At 45.5% G+C, this 23169-nt stretch overlaps 1 protein-coding gene across 1 annotated transcript in view; it reads left to right on the top strand.

The window, feature by feature from the left end:
• The first annotated feature begins 11111 nt into the window (after positions 1 to 11111).
• Xylt1 (xylosyltransferase 1) overlaps positions 11112 to 23169 on the top strand; it is a 287358-nt gene continuing 275300 nt past the window's right edge. The window contains exon 1 of the mRNA XM_027410153.2: positions 11112 to 11590. Within this exon, the coding sequence (XP_027265954.1) occupies positions 11246 to 11590 (345 nt within the window). The 5' untranslated portion in view covers positions 11112 to 11245. The remainder of the gene's footprint in view (positions 11591 to 23169) is intronic.

Here is a 23169-nt window from a genome sequence, read left to right as displayed (position 1 = left end):
TTGTTTCTTCAAATCTCCTATCATGACTTGGGTCATTTTTCTATGGCTTTGAAGACATTAGCCATTGAGGTTGTCAGGTGACAGACTGGCCATCAAGTTGCAGATAGCCCTTCCTTTCCTATTTCCCTTCAGGTCTGAGATTTCCATTACCTTGTTTTTGACATAACAATGTTGCTTCTGTCCTAAATTAGATTTGAAGAGGGTTAACCCAGCACTTTTAAAAATAAGCTTTACAGAAGGCTGAGAGATGTAGCGCTTGCCTCAAAAGTGCAAGGCATTCCCACATCACAATAAATAAATAAATAAATAAATAAATAAATACTAAACATTCTGAAAAGGCTTTGAACTTACTTGCCCCCTTTGCCATACTATACTCATATTTCCTAGGGTTAGCTTTGCATGAGAAACTGTTTAGGCTACTTGTATCTATGGCAGCCTTTCTCTGCCCCAACAACTGCTTTAGAAGGAGTGGCAGGTACCCAGTGGAGATGCTGCTTTCTGCTTGTTCACCAAGCACCCTAAGCAATGGTGGTGGTGGTGGGGGGGAAGCTAAAGGTGGTGCATCCCACATGATAAAACAGTAAAGAACAGAAACTTTGTCCTTTCCCTGACTCCCAGGAGTCAGAAGAACCTGACAAGTGTGAACTATGGGCTACTTGTCCACCTTGTGGCATGAGTCTGCCCCTTCAGACCCCTGCTTTGCCATGTGTTCCTAGCTCTCCCACAGCCCCCATGGCCCCCACACGCTGTCTTTGGAAGTGTTAAGAATTCCCCTGACAAATCTCTCACTAAAATGCATTCCACCTCATTGTCCCTTCTGAACTCCAAATTTCTGGGATCCCAACATGATAGTGCTTCTCTCACTGTTTTCTGCCTCGAATTACTTTTACTTTACTTTACCTTTTTTGTTCTTTATTTTATTATTTTTGTGGCAAGATCTTGCTGCATAGTCCAACCTGACCTGGAGTTTGCTATATAGCTCAGGCTGGCCTCAAATCAAGATCCTCCTGCCTCAGTCTGTGGAGTGCTGGGATAGCAGGCTGGTGTTAACAAGACCTTGTTATTTATTTGTTGGTTTATTTATTTTTTGTAGCTTTTTTTATTAGTAAGTCTCTGGTCATTTTCCTAGTCACTTGTATAATAAAGGCATTGCAGTCTAAAACTTTTCCTTAGACTACAGCTTTTGTTGTATAAATTTTCATATATATATATATATATATTATATATATATATATATATATATATGCTCTTGTTTTGGCCTTTAATTTTTTTAAAAGAGTTTATTTATTTATTATGTATACAACATTCTGCTTCCATGTATATCTGCACACCAGAAGAGGGCACCAGATCTCATAACGGATGGTTGTGAGCCACCATGTGGTTGCTGGGAATTGAACTCAGGGCCTCTGGAAGAGCAGTCAGTGTTCTTAACCTCTGAGCCATCTCTCCAGCCCTAATTTTTTATTAATTAAATTTTTCATTTATTTTACATCTAGAATGCAGTTTCACCTCACCCACCTTTCCTCTGCCTCCCTCCCCAATCCACACTCCTCCTCCACATCTGTTCAGAAAGGGGCAGGCCTCCCATGGGTGCCAAAAAAAGCATGGCCTATCAAATTGAAGTAGGATTAATCTCTTCTCCTTGTATTAAGGCTGGGCAAGGAAACCAGCAATGGGAGCAGGTACCAAAATCTAGCCAAAGCATTAGGGATATGTCCAATAAAGTGGGATATATGCTGCAAATCTGTGTTGCTTTTATTGGTTGATGAATAAAGCTGTTTTGACCAATGGCCAGGCAGAATAGAGCCAGGTGGGAAATCGAAATAGAGATAGAGAAAGAAAGAAGGTAGAGTCAGGGAGATGCCATGTATCCACTGGAGAAACTAGATGTGAGGTAACAAGCCACAAGTCTCATGGTAAAATATAGAATAATAGAAAAGAGTTAATTTAATTGTGAGAGCTAGTTAGTAATAAGCCTGAGCCATCGGACAAACAATTATAATTAATTTTAAGCTTCAGAATGATTATTTAATAGGCGGTTGTGGGGACTGACAGGCGGGAGAGAAACCAGTCCTGTAGGACCAGGCTAGACAGAAAAAACTTCCAACTACACCCTGCTCCCACCACTAAGAATCCCACAAGTTGACCAAGCCACACAACCATCACATATACAGAGGGCTAGGCTGGTTTCATGCAGACACCCTAGCCATTGGTCTGCAGTCTGTGAGCTCCCATAAGCATGCCAGTTGCTTCTGTGGGCTCCCTTGTAATGAACCTGACCACTCTGGCTCATTTTCTCCCTCTCCTGAAAAGCCCGGGCACAGCCCAGTGCTTGACTGTGGATCTCTGCATCTGTTTCCATCAGTTACTAGATGAAAGCTCTCTGATGACAACCGGGGTAGTCAGCAATCTGATTATAGGAGATTTGGCCCTTAATTTTATTATTTTTATTTTTAATAATTTCATATGTGAATACTGTATTTACACTGTTGTTTTCCTTTCCTTCTCTACTCTCCAATGTCTCCCATTTCCCACCACCACTCTGTCAGATTCATGACCTCTTCTAATTATTGTTGTTACACACACACACACACACACACACACACACACACACACACACACACACTGCAACCCGCTGAGTCCAGTAAATGTTGTTAAGGATGGATTGTGTACGATTGTGAATCTCAGATTTTACACTATTAAGAAATAAAACATTTCTAAAACCACTGGATTGTGATCAGAGAATTTAGCTTAAGAAGGTTCCTTTTATTGTATTTGTTGAGGTTTTTTCTGTGTCTGAGTGTATAATAGACTTTATGATTAAAAGAACTGGCTATTTGCTTTCTGTTTAGGTTCCTCTGCTTCTCAGTGAATCTGGGGAATTGAGTTTTCAGGTTGCTCTCAGTGTTTTCTCCACGTCCCTCTTTATTTTTATTTCTATTTGTCTGCTTGCTATGAAAAACAAGTGCATTGATTTCTTCAAATATATATGTATTTATTTTTATCAAGTTCTCATTGTTTTTCTAATAGTTTTCAGTCTGTGTGTGAGGCATCAACAGGGGTTTCATGCCACTGTAAGGGCTTGAAATAGTCATTCATTCATTCATTCATTCATTCATTCATTCATTCCCCTTACAGTCCTAGGAGGATGATTTAGTGTTCTCCCAACTTTGCACATGCAGAAAGACATAGACATAAAAAGCTTGTCTATATTTGAGTGTGAACTGTCATCCACTACAGTCTCACATTTGAGCACTTGGCTTCTGTCTAGTGGCACTATTCAGGAAGGTGTGGAACCTTTAAGAAATGGAGCCTTGTTGGAACAAGTGGGTCACTGAGGGCAGACCTTGAGGTTTTAGAGGCCCTCCCGTCCTTATTATGGATGAGATGTGATCAGCCTGTTTCCATGCCTTCCTTATCATGGTGGAACAATCCCAGAATAAATCCTCACAAAAGTGAGAAAAGCGACTAATATGACTCACAGTTTGGTGGGAGATGTGGCATTGCCAGCTGGGTGGTTTGGATCCTCAATCTGGTCCTCAATCATAACTATGTCTGATACCCATAGCAGGTGAGACCCTCCTGTCAATAGCCACCTGATTCAATGGTGCTCATGGGCTCTTTTTATATATGATGCTTATTCCTGTTAACTGGGTTATCTTTTATATATGACTTGTAAGTTTTCTGACTGATGACCCAAGCCAGGACAACATGGCTGAGCTGTCTTTGGACTGTGGCAAAAGACTTACAGTGTGCCAAGTGGTTAGCATCAAGTACAGCAATGCCCAAGACAAAGGAAGCCTAGCTACACAAAGTGTGTAATCTGGGTAGTTTATGCTATGGGAAAGATGGAAACAAAGTCAAGATGGTTGGTGGTGCTGGCCAAGCCACTAAGTCCACCAGTATGATAAGGAGCAGAGCCTCGAGGGACACAGACATCTGAGCAAATAAAGAATGAACAAATAGGGTAATACTATGAGGTGAACATCCTTCTGGTGTATTCCAAAGATGATGAGGAAGTTAGCATGAAGAAACTTCATGAGAAAAGAGGGGGCTGGGGCAGATATTGCAGACTCTAAAAGCCACAGAGTCCCAGAATGTTTCTATCTGTCTGGCATACCACCCCTACCCTCTTGGTTACAGAGTAGCTGCTGAAACTCCCCCTATACACACTATATTCCAGTTAGAAAGAAGGGAAATGAGAAGGGACAAAGGAGAACTGATTCTAGTGTATTTAATGCCTTCATCTGAAAGTATTTCTTGGGAATTTTATCACTGGTTCCTACTATCCTTTCTTACATCATTTCTAACTAACAATGATAACCATTGCTTTGGTTTTTGGCACATTGTCAGTCCAAATAAAATCAGAGTATATCACTAAACAGGAAGGGAGGAATAAGTATTGATAGGTAGTTAACTATAGTGAGTGGCTGCTACCATGCTAAACTGCTTACTGGAACATTCCTCTTTTCCTGAAGCTATATTGGAATGGAATCCTTGGGTATAAGAGATTCCAGAGTCCTGCTATTTTATGTGGGTGCTAGGGATCAAACCCAGGTCCTAATGGTTGACTAGAAAACACTTTTCAGACTAAGCTATCTTTCCAAGACTAAGGTGGTATATTTTATCTTTGTCCTTATTTTGTAAATTTCCCCCAAATCATTCCATAGTTCATGCTATATCCTCATAAGTAGTTAAATTTTTATTAACCACTGTTTGAGAAAATCCCAAACACAGAAGTCCAATGAACATAGCAACAGCCTTCACTTGCCGATCCCAAGAGTGCTTTTTATACACTAGAAAAAAAAATAGACCTACAGTCATTTTTTTTCAGTCCATGGTGGTTTTTGGAGGCACAAGAGGAGTCAGATTCCTGCAAGAGCTGCATCTCAAGGATAAAGCATGCCCTATTCCTCAGTCGTTGCATCGTGAAGACTTCTCTGTGGCCTCAGGGGATGTGGCCTACCCTACTTGTTCTAACAAACCTCTCAATTTTCCATTTCTTCTTTTCAGTCACCATTCTCCAATTCTGCTTGCTTGCAAACTTACCTACTTGTCCTGATGCACCTGTCCCATCGTGTACAAGATCCACAGCAGTAGGAGTCTTCTATGTCTATTTCACCTTCTTCATAGTTGAGTTTCCATGGATTCCCTACCCTGAGCATCAAGGATGCTCTCAATCAGTATTTGCAGAATATGATGCATTGGCATGTGTACAACAAAGATTAGTCATAGCAAATGCTAAATAAAGATGACCTTCCTTTAACACCCATCATCATTCTTGCAGAGGGTTGCAGAGGAACAAAAAAGGTAGGGTGAACATATATTGCAAAGGAGATTTAGTTATCTGACTTACACCACAGTGTCAGGATAGTCTAGTGATGTCCAAGTGCTGGACACCCTTGTAGCTGCTTAGTATCCAAGGTTGGATGTCTCAGCAGTCCCAAGCTGGCACTGAAGGCCTAGAGGATTCCTGGAGACCTGTTGATTTTCAGTGCACACTGGAAGGCCAAGACTCTGGGTTCTGACCTCAGGGAAAGATATTGGCAGCAGTCAAGGGACAGAGTCACTGAGTAGAATACCTAAGTCCCAGGGACTTAATTTGGCACCATTGCATTTGTTTTAAAGGAAAGCATCTCCATGAATCTAGTTTGAGATTCAGAGCTGGACCAGTTTGTTCCCCTTCCCACCCTTCAGAGTGTCGCCAGATTGTAGTTAAGGCTGTGATACGTCACAGCATCAACTACTGGTTTCAAACAAGCAGAGAATCTCTCGGTCAAAAATAGTGTTTCTCACTGTCCTTTCCCAGTGCCTCTTTCTTCCCCTTTCTTCCCTTTACCTTCCCATAACCACTGATGCTTGCAAACCCATGAGCCTTCTTTTTGTACACCTCCATCTAGCACCCTGGTTTCTGCTATCTCCAGATCTTGCCTGCAGGAAACTGGCCACAGGAAAGTTATTTGCTAACTAGAGCGCCCTCTGCTGATAGAAGAATCCCTGGAAACACAACTATGGGTCAGCTGTTGGGTCTGTCTGCATGTTAGGGCTGGCAAAGGCCAGCCACTTCCTTCCCTTGGTTGGGAAAGGGTGAAGGGCAGAGAACATCTACCCACAGCCCACACTCTGTAGGGGCTTCTCTGACCTTGCTGCCCAGAACTGCCCCTGGCTTGTGAGCTTGTAAACATTTGCTGGAGACAGTCAGGGATTCTGGGGGTGGAAGTGTTCAGAGCAGGAGTCTCACACCATCAAACAGATGCAGGTGAGCCACCTGCTTCTACTGATTCTACCGTCTGTGTTGATGCAGAAGTGAAACTCAGGAGGAGTTTAAAAAATTCTTTTGAAGCACAAACTCAGGTCAATTGGTGGCATTTGGGTAAAAACCAACTATAAAAACAAGAAACAGACATGTGATTGAGATTAAAACGGAAACCATATACTTCACTAAATTTGGATGTTAGTCTGAAGTTTATTTAAATTCAGAAGGAGGCAGGCGAAGCTCCATTTTGCAAGAACCCTAAGGCAGGAACATTTGGAAAGGGCAGAGCATTTCTTTACTTGGTGATCAGGTTGTGACCAAGCTGATAGTCTTTCCATCCTGCACTGGCTAATGCCTCCACAGGAAATAAGTGACACACAGTTACATACAATGTCACAATTTTCATGTCACCTGGAAGACATGAGTCTTCTTTTAATTTTTCTGCTTAACAACACTGAGGGTCAAAGATGAGTAACCTGTTTATAGATCATGAAATGAAAATGTTATGGAGATGGTATTTGAACCTGGGGTCTGTACCAGGCTCCAACTGCAACCTGCTTCATTGCGGAAGAATGCCCCTGGTTCATTGTACCTACCCCCAACCCTGTAATGGATGGATGTTCACTCCACACACAGATTTCACCCAAGGCCTTGCATTGTACCAAGAGGCAGAGAGAGCAGTGGTAAAGGAATGATTCATGAATCTCCCCTTAGAGAAATCTTAGTATTAAAGTCCTGGTGTTACACAGCCTACTCCAGGAAGTCTTCAGTAACTAACCCTTCTCCTCTCTCATGCTTGGCCATTTAACATTGATACATAAGGCCTTGCTATGTACTCCAGGCTGGCCTCAAACTGGTAATCCTCTTCCCTCCATCTTCCAAGTGTAGGTGTATGTTCCAATAAGGTTGGTTTTATGTGTCAGTCTGAATGAAAAAAAAAAAGTCATTTGTGTTAGTTGTCTCACTTAATCCTTATGAGAAAGTGTCAATAAAGGCCCCATTATGTTAAGCCCAATTTTATGGGTGAGGAAATTGAGGCAAAGAAATAAACAACTGATACTTAAAGACTCAGTTAAAATGTAACAGTGGGACCGGGGAGATAGGCCAGTCAGTAAAGGAGCATGCTCCCCAGAATCCATATAAAAAGTTGGCTATGATAGTAATTGTTTGCCATCCAAGCCCTGGAGACAGCTGATACTGGTCAGCTTGTCAGCTTAGCCTTTTTTTTTTTTTTTTTTTTTTTGTAATTTCCAGGCCTCCAAACAAGGAAAAGCAAACAATAACCAAATAAACCCAAAACCCACCTTTGAGGTTGCATTCTGCATTTCACATGCACAAACATACACATACATGTGCACAAGCACACATTAAACCTGGGCAGTCTAGTTCTCCTCCATCATATTCACTTTGTGCACTGACCCTGGAATTGCTGCCAATTATCTGTCTTGTCCCTGTGTCCTGCTGGACAGTTCCTTGAGGGTGAAGACTATCGTAAACATTTTCTTTGCAATCACTGGCTTAGGACTGGGCACACCCAATTTCTCAAAATGCTGGCCAACTAACTAATTCAGCCTTCCATCCTGGAAAGTGATGGAGAAATAAGATTTGGCATTTGGGGTGGTGGTGGGAATCCCACAAATCAGGTGAAACTTCTCCAGAGCTCTGACTCCTGGGAGCCATAGCATGGGAGCTTGGGAACCATATTTGAAAAGAAAGGTTCCTTGGGGGAATCTTCATCATCCCTGGATTTTGCTTGCCCAGCAGGATGCCTGCATGTAATAGGGTCCCATGTATCTTTGTGGAATGAAAAACTGAGCTTTGGAAATCCCAATGACTTTGGATAGAGTAGCTGGAGCCACTGCTGAGTCTCAAGCAGGACTCTGGCCTCTGTCCTATCAATCAGAGTCATCTGCCTCTTTATGAATAACTGGAAAATGAAAATTCTTGTCTTTCTCAAGCAAGGAAGTCACTTCTATTTGGTGTGGTTCAGCAAAGTTAGGGTACCCACCTTCAGGATCTCCCAGCTGACCGTGTCTGCCATAACAGAGATAGACATTTTAGACACCCCCAATTCACCCCAGCTTCCCCCTATTCACTCTTCTGTTGCATCTCCACCTCCCCATTCCCTCTAAAATGTTGGATGGGCTGGTTATCTTGAAGCCAGAAAAAGATAATAAATAATCCCAGACATCAACTCAGGTAAATTTTCATCCAAAGCCTATCAAATGAGTTGTTTATAGCATCTCCAACCTGCCCAGGGTGACTGAACCTCTTTCTTGAGTAGCTTTTTTTATGAGTCAAAGTAAACATCTGTTTCTTCAGGGATTTAGGTCCAGGATTTTTAACCTCAGTGCTGAAGCATTGGGGCCCTGAGGGAGCTGAATCAGAGCCTGGACCCTGGAGGACTCCTGTTAATTGTGTCATGTGGAAGAATCATAGGTCATTGCTGCTTTACAGGCGAAATGCAGTAGAGATCTTGAAACAAAGGTGGGCTGGGGGCTGGAATACTCCACACAGCCAGCTAGTGCAGGACTTGGAAACTGTGTTACCCCTCCTCAATCAATTCACTAACACTAAGAAACCTGAAGTCCTGGAAGGGGAGGTGACTTGACCCTGATGGAACAGATGGAGACTTCAAGGATAGAAAATGGCGGCCACTCTTCTACAGCTACTTGCCCTCATCCCCCTGAAGCTATGGGGAAGCTGAGTGGTTACAGAGATACTAGCATTGCCCAAGGCCAGAGGTGAATCATGGGACCCTGGTTACATTCATCTCCATGTCTGACTTCCGGGGTTCTGTGACTGGTTTAGGGGTAGCTTAGGACCTATATAGATGACTACGTGAGAAAAAAATCTCTCTGTATCTTCAAAGAGAATCCTGGACAAGGAAGGAACTAAAGTTATAACTAGTCTCAGCCACAGAAGCCAGGCCTCTTGTGGTAGTCCAATGTGAACAGACCCCATGGAAGGTAGAGAAGATAAAGGGAAAGAAAATTCTGCAGTAGCAGTTCTGGGTTGTTAGATCAAGCCATGCCTGGAGTCAGTCCTCTGAAATATCTAGTTATATGATCCAGTAAGGTTTATTTTTAGAGTGTTAAACCAGGGGTTTTATTTCATAAACTATAAATATTCCCAACTGATAAGCAGGTAAGAGGAGACTAGTGAGCCAGGGGACTGCTCTCCCATAGAGCTCACTCTTGGTGAAGTGGGAATGCCTCTGTACCTGGCTGCAGAACTGGAAGGTGGACTTTAGGCTGTTAGGGCAGCAGGTTGGCCAAGGACAAAGGCTGTCCCAGAAGCTCTCTCATGAACACATGGCCCCTTTCAAGTCTCTGTAGTGATGCTGGCCACATTTCCTTTTGAGATTCCATATCTCCATTTGGCTCCTCTGGCCTTCCAGCTTACTGTAGGTAAGAGTCATCCTCACTCACCTTAGGATCCTTGTACCTGGCCCCACATCTGACACAGCTCAGTTCTCTGGTATGCTGGTGCAGTGGATGGAAAGGCATTTCTTAACTTAGCCTCATTGTCTGAATGATTCTGTCCATACCTTCCCTCCAAAAACCAGGATGCTATTCAAAAAGGTAGGAGACAAAAGTCAAGAATCCACTGTAAATTCCCAACTTAGTGACAGACAGATCTGTCCCCTACATGTGCAGACACTTAGCTGCTATGCCTCAAAAGGGAATGACAGTAATACTGAGTCAGAGAGGGATGGGTGAAATTTGAGTTCAGAGAGCTTATTCCTTCCAAATTCTCATTGACAGAGGTCAGAGCTCAGGCCAAGGTCAAGGGGGCAGTCCTGGTGGCTCAAGGTCACCAATCAGGACAGGAAAGTGCTTTTTACACAGCAAGGCTGGACTCACCCAGCTCTGAACCTAGCACAGCCAGTCAGACATTAGGATGACTGGAGGGAAAGAAGGAACAGGCGCTTTCAGCTTATGGCCTGGGAGGGCTGGGAAACTCCTTTACCCACCATAGCATCCACTTGCCATCTGGATTTGGTGGATGTTGGATTTGAGTCCTTGGGGACCTGAGAAGTGAGTCAGCTAGCCCTGCATCTTTGGTTGGCCCTGGGGGTGTGTGTGTGACTCAGAAGTCACAGTGCTTGTGCTGATTAACCTCGGAGAGTCATTGAGAACCTCCACCCTATCGCTTCACTCAGTGATCCAGGAATCCCGGGCTCCAAGAGCCCGGACCTGTGACACTCCCACATTTCCTTCCATCTCCACCTGCCAAGGTTTTCACTGTGTAACCGAAGATCCCGGGACGGAAAACTCCGCGCCTCCTGCAACTCTGCCTCTAGCTTTCTGCCACATGGAACACAGGGTCTCAGGACCCCTCTCTCCCTTTTCCTGATCTCCCCAAGCCGAGCTGCCCATTTGCCTCGTCTGTCTCCCACTTTCCCCTTCTTTACGCCGAGCACCGGCCTTTTCTCACCCCACCTTGTTCCCACGCCTGTTTAGGGGGTGTCTGTCTGCTCCCCTTGCTCCCACCCCCTCCCTCACCTTCTCCTCCTCACGCTGCCCTCGGCTCCTCCTCCAGGCCCCGCCCTCTGCTCAAGGCCCGGGTCCCTGATGGCCCCTTCCCCAGGCCTGGTCCCCGGAACGGCCACCTCAGAACCCTGGGGGTGGGGTGGGGACCCTGGCCCGAGAGGAGGGAAATCGCAGAGGGCTAGCTCCCTCCTCTAGCCGTGTCCCCGCGCGCGCGCGCCGCGCCCCCTCCGCGGCCTCCCCGCGCCCGCCTCCCGCCTTCCCCTCCTCCTGGTGACGTCCGGGTCCCTGCCCGTCTGAAAACTCCGCGCCGCGGCGGTGGAGGCGGCGGCGGCGGCAGAGGAGGAAAGGGAGGAGGAGGAGGTGGAGGAGAGGAGCAGGAGGAGGAGCAGCGGCGAGCCCCGGCGACGGCGGCGGGGCCCGAGCGCGGAGCCCCCGGGATAGAGCGCGCACCGGGGTGTCCCGGCACCCCGCTCGCCCCGGGCCGCCGCGGAAGATGGTGGCGGCGCCGTGCGCCCGGAGGCTGGCGCGGCGCTCGCACTCGGCGCTGCTGGCGGCGCTCATGGTGCTGCTGCTGCAGACGCTGGTGGTGTGGAATTTCAGCAGCCTGGACTCTGGGGCTGGCGAGCGGCGGCGCGCGGGGGCAGCGGCGGGAGCAGCCGAGCAGCAGCAGCAGCAGCCCGCGGCACCTCGCCGGGAGCGCAGGGACCTGGCTGCCCATCCGCCCGCAGCTCGCGGAGGACCCGGAGGCCGAGCCGGCGGAGGAGCACGAGGAGGCGGCCCCGGAGGAGCCCGCGCGCAGCAGCCTGGCAGCCGCGGGGCACTGGCCGCCCGGGCGAGGGTAAGGTGTCCTTTCAGAAGGGGATCGGGAGCCGCGCGGCTAGACAGACAGCTGAGCGACCCTACCCACGCCTCCCACCAGTCCTGGCCACCCAAGTCCGGGAATCCGAAGGGACTCTGCGCCTTGGTTGCCCTGTCTGCCCTGGGCAGCTGCAGGGTCGTGCACTGAGCTCCGCTGCTCTGTGCGGAGTCTGAGGACCGCCCCCTTAGGGTCTGGAAAGTGAGCTCCAGAGGAGATGCGCTTTTAAGGGGGTCTTGTTCCTTGTAACTCTTGCTGGGTGCCCTACTTGTTCTCTAGGTGGGGGCGTTGAAGCCTGACTCCCACCGGAGTGCGTGCACTGGATCGTGACCGGATCCTCAGCCGCTGCTCAGGGTGGTTCTCAAGGCAGCCTCTTTGGTCTGAGCTATTTGCTGTAGGCTGAGAAGAGAAATGGAATGAGTGTCTTAAGTCCTCCACCATGTCCCTAGTACCCAAATCAACACTGGGTTATGAGTGCCTGATCTGACTTTGAGTCCTGTTTTCCCTTCTGGGTGTCTGCTCCTGTCTCCACCTTCCTTGGTCCCTAACCTTGCCATCTCCTGTCCTCCCTGACTTCTTCCAGATCCGCAGCTTCAGGGCACTGCCCCTTGGTCCCAGCTGGCTGTCTCTGACTTAACATAGGTGGCCAGCTGCATTTAACTGTCTATCTGGCTACATTATCACCACACCTCCAGTTGAGCTTTGCCTTCTCCGATGTGGACAGTCAGGGCTTGGAAACTGTCTTCCACAGTTCTTCTAGGGGCAGCTGGTTGCCTAGGCGGGGCACCAGCTTGTCTTCTTCCCCTGTCCTCAACTTCTTTGAGGGTATCTGTTTCACCTTTTACTGAACTAGAAGGGCAAGCAATCTGAGTCCCTAACTATGGGACCCGGTCTCTGCTCTGTGTGGGAATGGGTGTCTGTCAGTCTGAAGGCTGACATGAGATGCCATGTGACTGTCCATCTTCCCAGTTCCCTGCAGAGAATTGCCTAGCATCTGAAGGGCAGTAGCCACCAGGGGAGTGTTCCTAGGATCCTAGGAAGAGAAAGGTCCTTGTTATTGCTTGTCACTCTGACAGCCTTTGCTGAAGACTGCCTTGACACTGCATGTCAGAAGTACTTTCTGATGTGCTTAAGTTCTTTGGGGTTGTCCTGACCCTTGTTGCCTGAGTGTAGCTATTTGTGCCTGTGGACTGAAGCAGTCTAGGTACTTGATCTGATGGCATTTGGCTGTTGTGTAGCTACCAGGGAGGTCTTGTCCTCACTTGTGGTGCAGAGTGGAGTGAGGCTTGTGGATGACAACCAGAGCATTCTCAATGTCCCCAAGTCCTTCTTCTTTGTACCCAAGGGGGACCACACACTCACCACCTTTGAACTCCTGGAGCTGATCGTGTTTTCTGGCTAAAACACTATTCTTTCTGGAATTAGAGACCTACTGGGATGAGAGAGGGACTAAAAGCATGCACTGCTGGCCCAGTGTGGAAACAGGCAGAGTTGGGAGGGGACTATGGGACTCACTGTACCTGCTGCAAATGGGGTTCAGGTGGTTCTTTCAGGGTACATAGACCACCTGTTGAGATAAGCAAGAAGGGAAGAAAAGAAACAAACTGCTAGTTTCTTCTTAACTCACTGATGTTCTGAAGCAATCTGCAACCCCTCAATGAGTATTCAGCTAGGCATATTATTCCCTCTTGTCCTAGCCCAGTCACATCAAGTCTGGAATAGGTGGGTGACAGGGTGCCATTTCCCCTTTGAAATGTGTTTTTGGATTCCCAATCCTAGCAGCAGAGTTACTGGGCTTGTCTGCAATCTTGCTTTTATCCATAGGTTTGCATACATCCTCCCACCTGTATCCTTCCAATGCCTCCATTTCTTAACTTTCCCTTGTAGACATATTTGCATTTTGTTCTTTTTTCTTTCACTTTTCCATTCCTGGTAATTGTCAACCGTTCTGTCTTGTTGCTGCTCTTGGACTTGAGTTTTGTCATATGCTTGTCTCTCTCCTCTCTTCCCCCTTTCTCACATTCATCTCCAGGGGCTGCATTGTGCATAGGATGGCTAGACCTAGGGGTCTATCCTCTTCAAGCTGTGCCCACCCCAGCCCCTGCCCTTTCATGGAGCTCAAGGAGACCAGAAGGGGGCAGGCTGTTCCCAAAGTCCACCGGAGCTGGAGCTTGGGATGCAGGCAGAGAGAGCCACAGACTGTTAACAACCACTGAGGTCCCTTGCAACATGCCATTCATTTCTGGACCCTGCCTGGGCTGCCAGCCTGCTTGATACTGTGGAGGGATTCAGAGGGGCAGTCAGGAGTGAGACACACTTGTTCACACATATGCGTGCATTAACAGCACACACACACACACTTAAAAGCTTCTTGTGCATGCATGTGTGCGCGCGCGTGCGCGCGCGCGCGCACACACACACACACACACACACACACACACCTTCTGATTTTTCCAGATGGCTTCTGCAAATACCACAGGAGCATATGCTTGGACAATGATGCTCATCTCTGTGCTCCACTTCGTGGCAGCTGGAGCAGGGTAGGGTGGAGAGTCATAGCCTGGGTGGGTGGGTGTCAAATAGCTGTTATGGCTAAAGTATTCCCTAATCCAGAGCTGTCTGCTTCCCCTGGCTGCTTTCTTCCTTTTCCAGCTTCTGAACATGTTTGGAGAGCAGTGCCTGGGTACAAAGCTTGACCTGTGGCCAGGCATTGGGGGCACTTAAGAAGGGAGGAAGGAGCCCCCAGGCTTGTATGCAGGCAGGGTCAGAAGGTGTGTGCCCTCTGGTGAGGATAGTGGTGAGATGGGCATCCCTGCAAAGGTTTACCAGCATCCCCTCTTTCACTTGGCTAGCCTCTCTGAACTCATACATTAGCTTGATGTGGATTACAGCTGAGTTCTGTAGCAGGGAGTTTTCTCTGGATCTCGGTAAGACGTGGACTTTACTGTACTCTCAGAATATAAAACAGAGAGCACTGAGCTGTAGATGATATAAAGTAGGAGGAATGAGGGGACTGTCAAAAAGATCCACCAGGTCTTGAATGGATTCAGGAGGAAATGAAAGCTGTGCCTATTAATGCCATACCTTTATTTACTCCCCTTGCCAGTCTCTATAGTCCCAGCATTTACCACTTGTGCCCTGAGATACACTGTTTACCTAGTAAGTTTCCTTTAAGAAATCTAATTTTGTATTTTTTTTGCCCGCTACACACTTACAGTAGAATGGGGGTTTTGTACACACAATCTGACCCCTTTGAAATGCTGATTTTCCGCAGAGATCCCTCATTCTTCACATTACTGAGATAACTCCCCCGGATTCTTTCAGACATTAGCAGTGACTTTGGAAGATGGTTCCAGTGGCGTTGGAGGCAAAGCTTTTCTTTCTATCCAAATGTTTGCAGAGGAGAGGACAGGCAGGGGTTGATGGCTGACTTGTTTCCACTACACTCCCAGGGAAATATTTTGTCTGAGCAAGGCATTACACTTTGTATACAGAAGTGTGCATCCCTGAACAATATTTATCTTGCTGCAGATATTGCCATATACTTAACCACACATTGGAAATGCTAAATAAAATAGGTACATAAAAGCATAAGTAGTTACATTATTTAATAATAGTATAATAAATACAGGCTGTGTATCCATTATCTGAAATACTGTGAATGGAGTATTTGGATTTTGAAAGATATCTTGAAATATTAGCATATAAATAACAAGGTACGGTGAAGAGTGAGACCCAAGATTAAACACACAAAAAGTAAACAAAATTATTTTCTCTCTTCGTCTTTCCTTCTCCTCCTTCTCTTCCTTCTTCTCTACCACATCATCCTCCTAATTCTTGTTGTCTTACTGTGTAGCCCAAGCTGGTGTCAAAATCATGACCCTCCTGGGATTACAGCTATATGCAATCATGCATGGCTTGAACAATTCATTTTTATGCTATGTATACCTTATATACATGGCCTAAAGGTAATTTTGCACATTATTTGTGTCTGCATTTTAACTGTGACCTGTCATATGAAGCAGGTTTAGAATTTTCCACTCATGATGTCATGGCTATGTTCAGGAAATTTGAGTTTCAGAGCATTCAAGTAGTAGGACATTCATGGGTATATACACGTGTATGTAGTCACTTTGCTTCCATTTTTACACACTCCAAGCATTTTCTGTAGTCTATTCGTTCATTTATTTTTTAAAATCCTTTAGAAGATTGGGTGGTGAATTGCTTGCTAATTTTCTAATAGGAAACCAATTGAGACTTAAAATTCTTCTATTCTGGGAATTGTTTAATGTTGATCCATGTTCTTAACAGGAAAAAAATAACCAGTGAGTTGAGTTAGTATAGAAAGTTGATTGTGTGCTGGTGGTGGTGGTGGTGGTGGTGGTGGTGGTGGTGGTGTGTGTGTGTGTGTGTGTGTGTGTGTGTGTGTGTGTGTGTGTGTGTGTCTTAGGATTTAAAGTATCCTTAAGCCTACCTCTGTAGTAAGAATCTACCTGTCCACTCTGAACTGCCTATAATGAGAGGGGTTGCAAATCTATGTGCAGAGACTTCAAGATTCCCCCATCAATACACCAGCTGTACAGTTCCTGCATTTTCATTCCTTCTTCCCGAATCTTTGTGTGATTGTGTGTGTACATGTGCTTGTGCTCATATGTATGCATGTTCCTGTGGGTGTGTGGACATGTGCATCTAGGTGCATGTGTATGTATGTGTGCATGTGTGTAGAGGCCAAAGGTCAATATTGGGAAGCCTCTTCCATCATCGGGAAGCTTAATTTTTGAAAGAAAGTCTCTCACTGAACCTCAAACTGATTCCACTAGGGTGGCTCACCAATGGGCTCCAAGTACCTGCCTATCACCACCTTTCAGTGCTGGCATTATAGATGTATTCCACCAAGCCTGGCTTTTTACTGGAGATCCAACTCATGTTTGTACTTACTGTAAGCATTTACAAACTGAGTCATCACTCAGCCCTCGTCTCTTCATTTCTTTCTTTTTAAAAAAGATGTGAATATTTTGTCTGCAGTTACATCTGCACAACAGAAGAGGGTATTAGACCACATGAATCTACAATTATAGATAGGTTTGAGCTGCCATGTGGGTGCTGGAAATTCAACTAAGGACCTTAGGAAGAGCAACCAGTGTGTTTACCTGCTGAGCTGTCTCTCTGGCCCCATCTCTTCATTTCTAATGGTTGCCCACCGCAACTTTAGGGAAAACAAAATGAATAAGTAACAAACACTATATGTGACAAAACCCTATTTTGCAAGGTGGGTCAAGACAGGGTTTCTCTGTGTAATAGCCCTAGCTGTCCGGAACTAGTCCTGTAGTCCAGGATGGCCTCACAGAGATCCACCTGCCTCTGCCTCTGCCTCCTGAGTACTGGAATTAAAGGCATGTACCACCATGGCTTTGGCAAAACCCAATTTAAAGAGGCAGAAGAGAAATAGGTCTCTCACTGAAACTGAAGCTCATTGATTCCACCAGGCTGGCTCACGAATAGGCTCCAAGGACCTGCCTCTCACCACCTCCTCAGTGTTGGCATTATAGATGTGTTCCATCATGCCTGGAACATGTCATAGTCCTAATACAAACGTTAGGAGTCAACAGGGCACTTCCATGGTTTAGTCAGGTCTCTCTCAGCTACTCTGTAATGTGGGATGAAGAGGAAAAAAGGTACTTATTCATGAGAACTGATTTGTTCTGGGCCCAGATAGACAGGCCAGTGCCAGCTGGTCTCTCAGAAGGAAATCCAAGAGTGTTTGGAATAAACATTTGCTTTTTCAAAGTTACTTAGTTTGCCCCACACAATGGAGTTTGATCGAAATTCTGCAGTAGAATGCCTCAGGTTCCTTTGGCTTGGGCCAGCCTTGGCACAGGACAGAATGAGGTAGAAAGAAGAGAAGAGTAACATTTATTGAGCATTGGCTGTGTGCCAGATATTATCTTGGTGTTTTGCATCTGTTAAGTTTATTCCCACCAAATCCCTGCCTTGTTTGTGTGTATGTGTACGTGTGTGTGTGTGTGTGTGTGTGTGTGTGTGTGTGTGTGTGTGTCTGTCTGTCTGTCTGTCTGTCTGTCTGTCTGTCTGTCTATGCATGCATGTGTGTGTGTGTCTGTCTGTCTGTCTATGCATGCATGTATGTCTCTATGTCTCTGCCTCTCTCTGCATCAGTCTATCTCTCCATATACTATTCACTGATTGTCTACACCTCTACTCCAGGAAGCAAGATGTTCTCTTACTCATACAAAGTTGAAACTGGGGGTACCCAACTAGGAATTGTTGTTCTTATGATTACTAGTTACAGTGCAGGCATAAAAAGGGCTCTGCAGGTCATGAGAGAGCAGAAAGGTAGAGTCAGGTGTAGATTAGAAGAAAGAATATGTGATAGGTAGGGTTTTAGTTGGGGGGTGGTGGGGGGAAGGGAGGGAGAAGGGAACTGGGATTGTCATGTAATTCAATCTTGTTTGTAATTCAAATAAAAAAAGAAAAAAAAGAAAACACACACACAAAAAGGGCTCTACAGACACCATCTCACTGTGTCACTGGGCCCTCATCTCCACCCCCTAGCAGGTGGGAACTGACTGTTGCTGTGCTCATTGCTTCCCAGATGAAGAAAATGGGAAGCAATCCTAGGCTGCTTTTTGCCTAAGCCTGCCCAGAGTTCTGAACTCCTTGTCTCTGTAGCTTTGTAAAACACTCTCCTAACAGATTCCTAAAAATGTTCAGTCTCTTGAGAAGCACCAGATCCCTGAGAAGGATGTGAATAGCTCAGTTGTAAGCAGCAGAGCTGAGATTTGAACCCATGCAGTCCATTCTCTGAATGGTCTACTACACATTCTTTGTCTAAGGTCTTGCAAATGTTGTCATCTAACCTTAGCAGTCCAGAATTCCACTGATTCCAACAAGATGCCAAACCCCAAAGCCAAGGTTTGAGTGTTTTACACTTTAGTTGCATATATTGAAGGAGTCTAGTAGGTACTTACACACACACACACACACACACACACAGAGACACACACACAGACACAGGTTTCTGTAATCAAACACATGTACATATATATCCCTTATACCATGTGGCACCCCTTGTTTGGGTGACAAAAGCACCAAAAATTATTCCTACTCTTTTAACAAAATTCTTGAGTTTAATAAACAAAAATTAAGTATGATATATTGTCTCCCAGTCCCATTTTGGGTATGTAGACTTTTTCATCCTGGTCTCTGCTATGTTGTATCCTTTGTTGTGCATTCTATTTGAAGACACGATTTTATAGCTCCAGAAAAGGAAGAGAGAAGTGTGACCTATAGTGAAACATACTACAGAGTAACTGACTATGAAACCTGCTGGGTCTTGCCCAGGGAAGGAGTCCTGGAATCAGTGTCGAGGGTCTAGGAACAGGAGGGTGTTGTGTAAGGTTTCTAGGAAAGGGTCCTCAGCGCTGTTCCTCCCGCTCTACTTTTCAGTTAAACCACCCAGTAGTTATCTCTGGAGAAGCCTGGGCCTGGGCCATTGCAGCAAGAGTTATCTCTGTGAACATGCAGTCCATGTGGGTACTTCCTTCCTCTTGCAACAGGCACTATTTGTTTGCCTGTGGAAACTTCCCAGGCTCTGCCTCTATGAGCCCTGTGGCTAGCCCATCCTTCCACCATTAGACATAGAGTTATAGGAAGATGGTGGGAAGTAGATGGTTGTCACCCTAGCCTGAGGGAGGGAGAGTGGTGTCAATCAGTATCAGAGCCAGAAGCCCAGACCCCTGAGAAGATGAGGAAAGCTAGGAACTCATTCTCAATTCTTTTGAGGGTTTATCCCCATCCACCTGGCCTCTTGAAATCAATGAAGTGTATTTGTTCCTGCTGAGATCTGGCTTGCCCCAGTCATGTGACCCTGGCTTATCTGGGCACCTAATCCAGGCTAATGGGTCAGGGGATGCTAATGAAGCAATTTGCTAAGACCTATCTGTGTCTGCTTTGGGATATTTCCTGTGATCCTGTGCTGTAAGGCTGAAGTTTATGGGAGGTTCCCTATCCTAGACATGCTCACATGGCAACTGTGATAATAATGGAGGAGATAATGATAATAAGGAGGGTAACTTGTGTTCTTGTACCAGACATTGTGGATTAACTAGACAGTTCTACTACCGAATCCTTTACACCAGCCTACAAATGAAGGCTGATATCTCATCTCTGGTTTTTACTGGTTAGAAATAATGAGTTTGTACAATGAATCGGATGAAAGTTAAATCCATGAGAAGAGTCCAAACTAGGAGTTTAAGGGTGTTGACTACAAAGACTGTGTTTGAGTCTTTTTTGAGTTCACTGCTGGTGAATCTTTCGTTATTAGTCCCATTTTCCTCCCATCTATTCACTTATACTTACATACATCTATTCATCTGTCCATTCACGCATTCATCTATCCATTCATTTGATCATCCATGTATTCATGAATGCATCAATGCATCCATCCATCCATCCATCCATCCATCCATCCATCCATCCATCCATCCAGTGCTCCAAGCCCTCCTGCATGAAGTGTGTAGCAGGCAAAGGTTGGAGTCACAATCATAAGCAGCCTACCAGCAGCAAATTCTTCTCTGCTGGGCTTGGATGAGAGATGACCTCTTGCATACAAGAGAGAGGTATTCTCTGGGAAAAGGGGAGTGAGAATTAGTGTCATCAAAGGCCCCAGAAGCTTTTGAGTCTCCTGCCATTTCAGAACCTCCTGACCTGAGGGCTGATCTGTTCCATTCATAGGTCTAAGCTCCCCAATATTATACCTGAAAGACTGAGCATGCAGACTAGTAAGTGTGGCCAGCGCAGATTCTGGGCCATTTATGATAGAGGCCAGGCTCTTGTCTTTATGTATTTGGGGCTCAGTTTCCTTGTCTGAAACTCTGTGGCCTTGATACAAACTAATGGGCCTTGGTGATGAGAGGTAACTCTGGCCTATCATCAATATCTGTTTTGCCTTAATACATGTATCAATGTGTGCATCATCCATCCATCCATCCATCCATCCATCCATCCATCCATCCATCATCTACTTATGTATCCATCCACACACATGTATGTATGTATGTATTTATTTTTCTGTCTACCCATCATCAATTCATATATACATATATGAATGATCCATCCATCTACCCTTTTGTCTGTCTTTTCATGCATCCATTCACGGGATTGCAAATCTCTGCCTATATAGTAAGTGCCATAAATCTGTGAATTTTTGTAATTCTTTTCAAAGTTACAAGGGGTAACAGTCTTGTGTCACATTTTCTTTGTTATGAACGACCAAGCTGCAAATGATCATACCCTGAACCCTCCAATTCTTAGAGCCCTCTCCCAGATCCTTTAAAAAACCCCTCGTTTACTAAGTAATTCCTCTGACCTGTTGAGTTTGCTATATGTTTGCAAGGCATTTGTGAACATTGTGGATGGCTGAGAATGGCTACCGTCGATCATTACCTCAACTGTTTTCACCTACCCTTGGCGTGATAGAGATAGTGGAGCCCCAGAGTATGTAAATTCTCTCAAACACCAGACCATTCAGAAGGCAAACCTCATTAATGAAAATAGAATCCTGGCTTCTGTAGTTTGGTGAGGTTTCCACTTTGTGAGTAGCAGGATATCTAGAATCATCTACCCCCACCCACCTGTGTGTTCCACATGCCCTTACACTGCAATGGTTGGCACTGGGAGGTTGGGAGTTGTTGAAGGAAAAAGGCTGGTGAACCAGTGGAACATTCTGGATTTCCTTGGCTTGAGAACTAACTGTATCAACAATGTCTGACTTTTACCTCTGTGAGTCATTTTGGAGCTTCCTCTGATAATGTGTGTAAACCCAACTCTTTCCATGGGTCATAGAGATTAAATTTGATAAATGGAGAAGCAAGTGTTATGTTGCTCAGAAAGCCACAGAGAGATGGATGCTGGGACTCTTATCTAGGAGTGGGGGAGGGGGAGCTTTTATCCATAATCCTCCATGATGATTGATTGAATGATTGAATGAATTTGTGAATGAATGAAACTCCCTAGAGGAATCATGCATTCACAAGCCACCCACATTGATTCCTTGTTTGGGGGCCTGCTATGTGTCAATCACTGTGTAAAATGTGGGAGGCATAGCTGAGTCCCTGCTTTCTGCTGGCTACATTTGGGACACAGGAGGATGCACAAGCAGAATAATCATAATGAAATAAAAATTAAGGTATTGAAGAGTAAAGGCAACCATTGAGGTGTTGGGGAAAGTAAGATACCCCAGTCTAGAGGAGGGCTAAGGTTAGGGTGGGGCAGTTTGCCTTTGCTCATTTTATTTTTGGTGTGTATTTCGCTTACTTTGGGTTGAGGATATATTTTGGAAGGATGCTCTTTGCTAGAGGAGTTCCAAACTGGCTGCAGGAATCCCAACTAAGTTGCAGACACCAATGTCGATGTCAATTCACCATTGATCTGGGGAGGGTTAGCAGCTCTCACAAAGATGTTTTGGGGTCTGGGAATGTAGTTGAGCATGTGCAAGACCCTGACTTCCCTTACTAGTACAGAAAACAAAACAAAACAATTAAAGCTATCATCAAAGGGCTGCATCTATTCATGTCTGTATAAAAGTTTTGCAGTTCTTGAATTTTGTTATATTCACTTAACTGCTCTTTGTTCTCTTTCTTTTTCCCTCTCCCCTTTTCTCCTCTTTCTGCTTTCTCTATGTACAGTTTGATAAGTGGTCACTAACTAAGCACACCCAAGACACCCCCATCCAGACCAAGAAGCAGCACCTGTGGCATTGGTGGTGCACCCTTCCCCCACTTCTTGGGGTTTACTTTTAAAAATGCTACTAATAGCTTTGTGTTTCTTTAAATGTCTGCCTCAAGGCTCTTGTGGCTTTGCATGTGAATAATATGGCAAGTAAGTGGGAAGATGTAACTTACCAGACTATCATTTTCACAGTGCCAACCCCAGTCCTAACTGGATTCCAACTGGGTTTGACGAGTGACTTTTGTAAGTGTCCTATTAACATGTTGGAAGATAGTTAGTTGGCTGTTCTGATGATAGCTATACTGAGGCTGTTGGATGGCTCAGTCTTTAAAGTGTTTGTCATACAAGCATGAGGATCTGAATTTGATCCCCGAAGCCATATTAAAAACAGAACAAATAAGCAAATAACAGGTGTGGTAGTGTGTGTATTGTAATTTCCATGCCAGGGAGGCAGACAGTTGAATCCTTAGAGTTTACTGGCCACCCAGCCTTAGATGAGCTCAGGCCAGCAAGAGACTTTCAAAAGTCATGTTGTCTGAGGAACAGCACCTGGAGTTGTTCTCTTACTACACACACACACACACACACACACAGCACCACCACCACCACCACCACCACCACCACCACCACCATGTACATGACACACACATAAATGAATACATAGCTGTGTTGTTTTCTTCTGAAGTCCAAGCAGTAAAGGTTTAAGGCAGACACTGGGAGTAACCGTACTCTGCACCTGTTTGTTGGAAGAGTGCCCTAGGCCCTCTGAGATGGCTTTGGTGGCTGTGTTGCTTCTGCATAGACTCCTGTGGAGG

Source organism: Cricetulus griseus, chromosome 3 (assembly GCF_003668045.3).
Source record: "Cricetulus griseus strain 17A/GY chromosome 3, alternate assembly CriGri-PICRH-1.0, whole genome shotgun sequence".
Lineage (NCBI taxonomy): Eukaryota > Metazoa > Chordata > Mammalia > Rodentia > Cricetidae > Cricetulus > Cricetulus griseus.
This window is presented reverse-complemented; position numbering and strand designations above follow the sequence as displayed.